The following is a 10,055-nucleotide window of genomic DNA, read 5'->3' as shown; positions in this document are numbered from 1 at the left end:
CGTTGTTGATGTGCTAGCCGCTTTCGCCGATGAAAAGTAGCTGCCCACTTCATGTTAAAAACAATAGAATTGTACCGATTCTTCGTATTTTTGCACTAAAATAGTCTTTCTTAGTCAAAATTATGTCCGTGTGCGAAATCAATGATTCATTCTGGTGGCAAAGGGATCTATTAGTCGCGGATGGATAATCTGGATGTGTCGTGTATGCACACTGTACAGTACATGTACGATAGTGTGTGCATAATGTGATGCATGATATGGAATCTAGCTGTCGGCTGATGATGTTTTGCAGCGTAGTGTGCGGTTACCCAAGTGTGCGGTCGATATTGTAACTCCGAAATTTGATGGAATTATAAGCAACGTTGTCTGCCCTCGAAACGGTGACCGTATTCTGTGGATTTCCCCACCATTTTCTGCGGAAGGACCTGTCTTCCAGCGACCAAAAATGGGGAACACACCAACTTCAAAACCGGGGCCGAATCAGGACATAAGTGGTTGGTTTTTCGTGTCGTCTGTACATTTGGCGTGTCATGCTCAATGCACTGAGCAGTGAGAAGTGTTGTAGCATGGTTGTGTGAACTGTGGGAGATGTGTGAAGTGCGTGCCACTTGTCAAAATAGATGTTTCAATTTTGTTGTGTCCAAAATTGCAAATATGATTATGAGTTGCTCTGTTTTCCACCAGTTAACAGTGACCAGCAGTTACCCTTAATTTACAGTTGACACATATATTTGTACAAGCTAGGCATCCATATTGTCACTGAAAAGTAAATCTAACTGTTTGACATTGAATGTTGACATTTGAACAATAATCAAAGTAACATCCCTAATCTTGGGCATTTAGGCTAGCCTAGCCAGTAAAATAGTGTGCCTTTATTAACATGATTAAGGTGATATAAAGTTAGTATAATATTCATTCTTGTGTTTTGCAGGGGCTCAGAAATGTATAATAAATTCTCGTTATTCTTTTTTAGTGTATTTTGTGTAAATTCAGATTGAAATAATGATAGCTAACTTTTTCACAGGTATATTTTTGATAGCCTAGTAATATAAAGCATTTATTTTATGTTTGCCTTACTTTTCAACCATTTGATTTGTTCCCAGGTTAGCAGGTTTCTTTTAGCAAGTCTTGGTTTTCGAATGTAAAATATTAATTCAGGTCAGCTCTTACCTCAATAATACTCAAATATTACAGGAGTCCATGATCAGGCCCCTACATTGAAATCTGTGCCTGCATTTTTTAGATAATTATTTTTAAATTGGACATTTCAGGTTTGATTGGTTTTTTTTTCCTACTGTCTCAAATTATTTTCTTTCGAATGACCTTGCTGGCTTTTTTTTTTTAAATTGTAGCATAGAAAATCATCATTTGTCATTTGGTAGTTTTTTTTTTCGATTTGTTTTAATTTTATATTTTGTTTTACTTGTTTTATTTTGCTTTATTTCGCTTCATTTCTTTGGCTGTCATCGCTTGCTTTAGACAGAACAATATATATAGAATAATATTTTGCACGTCTAAAATGCATGCAAACAAAATCTGTCCATTAACCCTTACCCCCAGCAGGTTGTTTTCTAGGCACTCTGCCAAATGCAACAACATGCAGCTTGGCTGAAATAAGAACCCTGCTAAATGCAACAAATTGCAACAGTTGATTACTTTGTGCAGTGAACCCAGTGCATACCAGCCTTGGCACCAAGCAGTAACCCTGCTAAATGCAACCAAATGCAACAGTTGATTTTGTTGTATTACATTGGCACTATGACTATAAGTATGAGCAGTTACCCTGCTAAATGCAACAAGATGCATTTAGCAGGGTTAGAGTAGTCCTAACCCCTTGAGTGATTTACTAGGGACCTTCCTCGCTCTTGCAAAATCCAACACCATATGGTAAACTCAACACCCAAACTGTTGGACTCTTGATTATGGTGGTAATGCTGACCCCATGTAAAGCATTTACTAGTGCAGTCCTCACTCCAACAGAATCCAACAAAACTTGAGTTGGATTTAGAAGGGTTGGGGTGGTAAGGGTTAAACAGACAGAAATGATTTACAATAGTATGCTTCATTGCGGGGATTTTTTTTTTTACTGTTTTTTCTTCATTTTTGAGACTTTTTTGCTATTCAATAAGAAATTGTTTTTTCTTCACCAGTTCATTGAATTATATGTAGCAGGTGTTCTTGTGCAGTTTTGATTTAGGCTTCAGGCACCCCTGTGTTGCTAGCACAACTACTACAATGTAGTTGCGGTATTCGCTTTTCTAGCTGTGACAAGTCACAGTCACATGGGTTAATGCTTTTAAGTCGCACAGCATGTTACAACAATGTAGCCAACATGAAATTCTTCCAGAAATGACCGGATATGTTGCATGTATCATTGTTTTTTGTGCCGTATTTTCCACATCAAAATGTGAAATAACATGAACTGATAACTCTACCTAATGTGCAGGACTTCATGGAAGTAGCCCATCATGCTGCAAAGTAGCCTACCATGTTTTGCCCTTATTTTGGGGTTTAATTTTCCATCAAATTTGTATAAATGTCATACTATCGGTACATGTTCACTTTAAGAAGAGTTGCTATGCAACAAGCCTGAACCTGTACTAAGGAAGTACTCATATTGGCAGGAAGTGATATTTCAAAAGGTATGGAAAATACTTGGCCCTGTTTTCTGGATTTTGTTTGGAGATTAGCCTTTTCCTCATTGCAGGATGACAATGTTCCTTCCTCCATGATTCCTGGGATATTATTTTGTCATTACAGCTGTGTGTTAAAGTGCACGTAGTAGTACCACAAAATGAATTCCTTCTTGGGTAATACTAGTATGCCATGAGAGAGAGTGGGAAAGCATAGTAACCAAAATCTCTATGGATGAATGATTTCAGCAACAATACAAAAACCCTTGGGGCAAAGAACTTATTATTGTAAAGCTTGTCACATTTGATACCAAAATTCCGCGGCCTACAGAAGTGTCGTCACCAAATTTTATTTGACAACTTCCTTGTGAAAATTTATATCAAAACTAAAAAAAAATCCCATACTTTAAAACAAAGAATTTACAGTACATGTATAATATTTTAAAATCAGATTAACATGCTCAACTCTTTCCCTCAAGACAAATTATTCAACTTCAGTTATTAATTCTGTATTTGAAAAGTACAGAATTAACAGTAGCTGCACAAACACTTCCGAAATATCATGTACATTTTGTAAATTTAGCCAAAAACACACGTACAGAAGTAATCGTTGTGTGAGTGCATATTATCTAAAAACAGTCTCAGCAAAAACTTCCGACAGGTCCTGTATTAAAATGTTGCCAAAGCGCATGTGTACAAAGAATCGTGGGCCTGCGTATAAAGTATCATATTAGGGGTCTACCTTTAACTACCACTAGAACTCCATTGTTGATTCAACCTACACTCTCCGCAGTTGAACCTTTATTTCTTTTGATACTCCCTCTCCACTCTGTGACAAATAAACAGTCATCTGACCTTTGGAGTTCTCACCGCTGTGCTATTTTCCTTCCGATGGCTGCCATTCCCTGCCAATCGATGCTGATATTTGTAATTTGATGGGCCAGTCTGATTTATTTCTCAGATAATATCTGAGTGCTGTTTTTGGACAAAAAAAAATCACAATTTTTTTTTTGATTTATTTCTCAGATAATATGTGACTGTGAGTGCTGTTTTCGGACCCAAAAAAGTCACATTTTTTTTTGTACAAGGCAGAATGTCCCAAGAAATTTAGTTGGACTGGATTTATTCAAATTCAGTTACGTTTATGCCTTTTTGTAGGGTGTACAGTGAATGTACAATGTATAGATGTATGCATAAATGTATACTTTTGTGCATACAACTCTAACCAAGTAAACCAACCCAAATCCTCATGAAATCCCAATCAGGTTTTATGTCATTTTGGTGGATTCTAGATGGTACTTGGTAGTGTTTGTATGGATTCCTGCTACATGTAGTATTGCATGAGCCTACATGTACATGTACAATACACATTGTAATTCATTATACTATAGCAACTGTAGCACACTATACAGTTAAATACATGTAGCACAAATCACATAATGAATGGTTGAAGGACATAAGGTAGCTTTTGAAATGTGAGAATGGGTTTAGATGAACATTTTTTTTTCCAAAAAAAAAAAGAACACAGTTTGATGCCTTGACTAAACACTAAAGTCATACAGCAGCTTTTATTGTGGGAATCTGTTCCATGGTCAGTTCCTTTGATTGGGTGTGCACCTGGGCACTTGTGAAGTGGATAATCACTAACAATTACACAGCGGTCCCTTCTGTTATTGATCTCATTGCTAGGAATTCCTTGCTAAAAACATGCTTCATAAGGAACTACAAAGTACCGGTAACAGTATCGTGTACAAATATGTTGATTAGCTACAAACATAAAATTCAAACTGGAGCCTTGGACTTATGAGCCTTCCTGAATATCTTCCAAAATCCAATGCTAGTGAACATTGTTCTGCACTAAAAAACAAAACAAAAAAGGGACCTTGAATCACCAAATAATAGTGGCAGTCAGAGAGTTGATACCTTAAAAAATAGGATTGTATTTCCGATTCTGAGTTTGGAACTCAACTCTGGTATGGAATTTCCGGAGCCTGAGGACTTTACAATGCTGAATCTAATCCCAAATCACAGCAAAACCGGTTATTTGATTTTTGGCAGAACTGGGCAGTGGAGGATTAGTAAAAACCATGAAATACAAATCAAACAAACCAACCAAATAAAATCCTGATTTCAAAGCATTGTAGTCACTAATTGACGAAGCTATCCCGTAACCGAAACAGATTATGAAACATGTAAAGATTTTCAGTAATTTGCTTCAGTGTAAATATGGTGAATTCCTATGGCACTGAACGAGATTACATGTACGTAAATTACTAAACAAATTAAAAACCAAGTAATTATTTATTCATTACTTCAAGGATAGATCTCCCAACTGAAGCCTGATTCTGTTTGTGGACGATCGATTTCACTGTCAGTAATTATCAATTAGTATGGTACGCTTCGGTGGAAACCTTCATGCTGTCGACGAAACGAGTCCATGAATGTGACTCTAATCCAGTTTGTCATTACATGTACATGTACATACACTGCAAGTCTTACTGTCGGACTCATCATGGATAGCGACGGCACGCATTCCCGCGTCCCCCTCGTTGATCAGTTTCTGGGTTTCGTGGCCGAAACCGTTAGTGCGACGGGGCTAGCATCGGGCCTGGTAATGCGATATAAAAGTAAGTGGCATTTGTGAAGTGAACATGATACATCTTGTCATGGAAATGATGTCAGGGGTTCGCTCTTAATACCGTCACGTCATCACATGATAAGGGATTGGCTTGCCTCAGTGTTAGCATCTAGTGATGTTTATCATATAGAGATAGCTACAGTATGTACATGTACATGCACCTATTGTGTTCCATGCAGAAATAATATTGATTGCTTTTGGTTTAATTAGCCAAGATTGTACATGTACATTGCACCTTAAAATGTGGGTACCGTTATGTTCATGTTCTGTACAGTGTTATTTTTACCTTGGATAATGCATACATACATGTGCACAGAAACATTTATAAGATTTTTTGAGGTAAAATTTTACACGAATCTGTATTTTTTTTTAACGTACACATACAAAACTTGTACATGTACCATTCGTGGGTTCCATGTACAAGTACATTTTACCTGCGCAGGTACATGTACATTAGCATACTTGATACCCTGTGTCCAGGTATACATGTGGGCCTCTGGGAATATATAACCTTTCCCTGCTTTACTCCGTTAAATGGCACGGGGTAATCTTGGGGTATTTGGAGAAAAAAATCAGAGTTATCCCAACAGAGTTACATGTACACATGCTAGCGGTCTTACATTTTTTCCTTCAAGGTACAGTGTACTCAGTGTTTGTGTTGTAGCCCATAATTTGTTGCTTTTAAGTGCACCACTCAAGTCACGGGCTGCTTCGTGCATTTGAATTTGGCCGCTTTTTAGGACACGCATGGGTGGGTTTCAGAAACGGGCCGCCTGTCCTCGGTAATCCCAAGACGTGGATTTTTGTTATGTTACGTTTGAGAAGATGAAGAAGTCATGGTGGACTGTTGCAGTGAAGTGGGTGAATTTGAAGATGGAGATGTTGCTGGCCTGTGCGTTGGGAATGGGAGTTGGGATTGGACCTCAGAACACTGGAGAATCAAATACCACTAGTTACCAAGTGCAGACATACGTGTACAGTTACAATATCAGGGGTTATTTTTTTTGGGAGGGGGGGGGGGTAGGGAAACGGGGAAACTTGGTCGAAGAAAACAAAATTCTGGGGTTTTTTTATGTTTGCAATTTGCCATCAAATAGGTATTACCACCTAAGATCCCTACCAATTGATTGCACAAGGCATTGGTTGAGTATACTCAATGCAGAGACTACTTAATTGCATATATAGTTTTAAAAAATAAATCACAAAAAATCCAACGAAAAAAAAAATATACCATCCTGTTGTGAGTAGTTACCATCTTTGCGGGCGCATGATCCCATTGCTGTGCTAGTATTCAAATTATGTACAATGTACATGTATGTAAATGTACAGGTATGGTTACATGTAGACTTCATGTATGTCCATATCATGCGCACATGTGCAAATGTACATTATACATGTACATGTTGACATACATGTACATGTACATAATACTGAAATGAAAGCCTACATGTCCATGACCGTGTACATGTACATGTCCATGACCATGTGCGTGTACATGTACATGACCATGTGCGTGTACATGTACATGTACATGTCCATATTTTGATGTTACCCCATTCCTACCATTCTTGCTTTTCAATCTGTTCTCAATGCAAAAAATACTCGTACAGTATCAGTTAGCATAACCGTACAGGATTATCCGTGGCACAACTGTAGAATCCAATTTCCTACCCAGGTTCACCACCAGACATGCAGGCCCTCAGCTTTATTGCTCTCATTCCGTCTGACAGCTGCATGCTATTTATAGCGCTGGCTAACCAGGCCAAATTGCTCTGAAGGATTTTTGGATTTTTCGGTTCATGTCCTTCTAGCCTTGGTAGTACCGGTAGGTCAACTTGTGAGATAATTTATTTTTGGTGTCAAGCGCAAAAAAAATGCCGGGCAGCTAATGTTACAAAGCATACACCAAAAATAAACACGGGCAGCTAATGTTACAAAGCCTTCTCAGTATTTTCTCAATAGGTGCAGTAATTGAGCTGAAGCCCCCTAAAAAAACATTCATGCGCACATAAATGTATGCAATTGCACACTGTACGGGTACTGGTTAAAAAAAATAATAATAATTTATCATACATGTAGATAATTGTCAGCTTTTAATGGAATCATTCTCAATATCATTGACACAAGAGAACATTTTCGCAAAGACCGATTGAATTATTTTTTGGTAATATGCAGGATAACTGTTTGAAACAGAAACAAAACAAGAGAAAATCAAAACCATGTACATGTAGGCCCTATATGTAACTGAAAGAGCAATATATAAAAAAAATGCGTGTGGGGTTTCTTATTACTTGTTGCGACATCGTACTAGTGTAAATCATGTTTCACAATGCAGATTTTCCTTTTCACGATCCGTTATTGCATTTTGATTGCATTTTCTACTTTCTAGTGATTTTTTAGTCAGTGATTTTCATAAATCCACAGTTACAATGAATATCTTCAGCGCCCAAATCCATTAAAATAATACATTGCACCAGCCATCATAGATTTCCCAGTGAAGCCAAATACACTGCCACACACTGCATCTTCTTTTTTCGTTGACACATCAATGTTTCATACATACTAAGAGGCTGTCCTTCTTGCCTGTGACAATTTCCGTGGGTTTGTTTGGGCTGGCATAATACATGCACAGCGAGGAGGTCTAGCAACAGAAATCCACAGCTTTGGGCTATTTTTAGATGCGCTGTGTGCCACTTGGTGGGTCCTTGCTCTATGGTGTGATCTATGAAAAATATTTATACAGTCCTCGGCCTTGTACGCATACATTCATACATTTATCTTATGAAAATATTGCATATTTTCATCTCAGATGTAGTCCATTTGCAGAGCAATGCTGTTATTCAGTTTACATGTGCAAAAATGTATAGTGTGTTTACGTTGTCTTCAATATTAGAAAATGCTAAATTGGTAAAGAAAATTGCTGTCTTCTTGCAATTTTCATCAAGTGCATGCTATTTCTCGATTCCAAGGGTGCTGTTGCTGTGATGTTTATTTTCATGCATTAATTAATGTATCATGCCTGCTTTTTTGTTGTAGACAAAAATTCTTCCTGCAGTGTGTTTGTTGCTTGTCTGTTTGTTTTGGGTTTATTTATTTATTTATGTATTTTATTTTAGTTTATTTATTTGTTGCTGCTTTCCATCATGTTTCTTTGGCATGGCTCCATCATGTGCTTGATTCATGTTAGCAGTAGCCTTCCCAAGTCTGCCAAAATCCAACCCCTTTTATTCGCTGAGAAAAAATGGTGTACGATGTGTGCCCTGCAATTTCTGTGGGGTGTTGGATTTTGACAAATTCAGAAAAGTTCCTGGAAAAAACTTTGAGACAGTAGCTTGTTCTTTTTTACTTTTTTGGCAATTTTTTTTTTTTTTGTAATTTATTTTTCATAGTCGTGCTTAGTTTAACCATAGGTTTAACCAAAGTTAGTTTGGCTAATAAAAGGTAACAGTGAACAGTGCTATGGCAGTAAGGATAGATAGTTTGAATATAAATTAATTTTCTTTTTTTCTTCGTGTTTTGGAAGTCTTTATTATATACAACCACAGTTATATTGGTTTAGAAAGGCTAAGGCTTCCACGTAGTTACCAGTAGTTAAGGATTTTTCATGCAGTTTTAAAAGATTTGTAAAATAAATAAACTATGTATATTTCAGTCATCCTGGTAGTTGTAAAATACATTCACAGTTGTATTGCAAAAACCAATGCATGAACAATTGTAAGTCACAGTTCAATTAAACTTTTCAAGCTTTTTGTAACAGATTAACATTTTCTACATTTTCTCTCTTTTTCTGCACCAGTATTTTCAGTCTCTCTTCAGCCCCTCTGCTTATTCCAAATTTAGCCGCCCAACCCATTAAAATCCTAGCCTTCCATAAATTAGCACCAACCATGTCTGGGCATTTTGCAAGCACACAAAAAAAGCGGACACATTTTCTTCCCCAGAAAAGTTTGCTTGAAGTCCGAGAAAGCGTGAACAAGTTTTTACGATTTTGTGTTTGTGATTTTGGAGTCACTCCACAACTTTGACAACAAATACAAGCCCCACTCTTTATCCAAATGCTCTCTATCTGCCCCAGCACTGTTCTATATCCCTCAAGCACCCCAGCCCTTCTAGCCCCCCACCCCCTCCCCCACACTGTGTCTCACACTAACTGTTACTTTGTTCTTTTTGCATGCTTCACACCCTCGCGATTTATACTCAGATGGTGCAATCACACCAGCATCATGTAGGTGAACCCACTTTTGATTTTCTTCTTTGATTGCTTGCCAACGATGCACAGTGTTTGCCTGTTGTGCTTGATATTTGCTGGTTATTATTGTTGCGAGTAAACATATTTTTGTTCCCATTATTTTTGAGAGCTGGCTCGTTATGTTCTACATGTACATACCCATGCAGTGTTACGTTGCATATTTATAGTCAACCATGTCAACAGATGTGTACATTGTAACATGTGTTCCATGCTCCATCAACTTTAATGTTTCAAGATTTATGATGTTCATGATTTGGAATTTACGAGTCATGTTTTCCAGTAAAAAGACCCCTATGATGTATACAACACAGGGTTGGTCTGGTGCAACATACTGTAGACAAAGTACGTGTTCACATTTGATTTAGGCAGAGAAATAAATCTTGATTTTACTTGTATCTATTGTATTTAAATGCGAATTCACAAGCATTATGAGTAACTCTTTGTTTTCTTTTTAATGTAACTGGTGCAAGTAAAAAGGTTACCAGCCAATACGTCATGTAATTTATATCACTTGTAACTGGTTCCCCGCTGATTT

At 37.4% G+C, this 10,055-nt stretch overlaps 1 protein-coding gene across 1 annotated transcript in view; it reads left to right on the top strand.

Moving 5' to 3' along the window:
• Positions 1 to 244: 244 nt before the first annotated feature.
• The window catches only part of LOC119722501 (cAMP-dependent protein kinase catalytic subunit alpha-like), a 31,944-nt gene continuing 22,133 nt past the window's right edge, over positions 245 to 10,055 (top strand). The window contains exon 1 of the mRNA XM_038192658.1: positions 245 to 494. Within this exon, the coding sequence (XP_038048586.1) occupies positions 446 to 494 (49 nt within the window). The 5' untranslated portion in view covers positions 245 to 445. The remainder of the gene's footprint in view (positions 495 to 10,055) is intronic.

Source organism: Patiria miniata, unplaced genomic scaffold, assembly GCF_015706575.1.
Source record: "Patiria miniata isolate m_02_andy unplaced genomic scaffold, ASM1570657v1 HiC_scaffold_15, whole genome shotgun sequence".
Classification (NCBI taxonomy): Eukaryota; Metazoa; Echinodermata; class Asteroidea; order Valvatida; family Asterinidae; genus Patiria; species Patiria miniata.
This window is presented reverse-complemented; position numbering and strand designations above follow the sequence as displayed.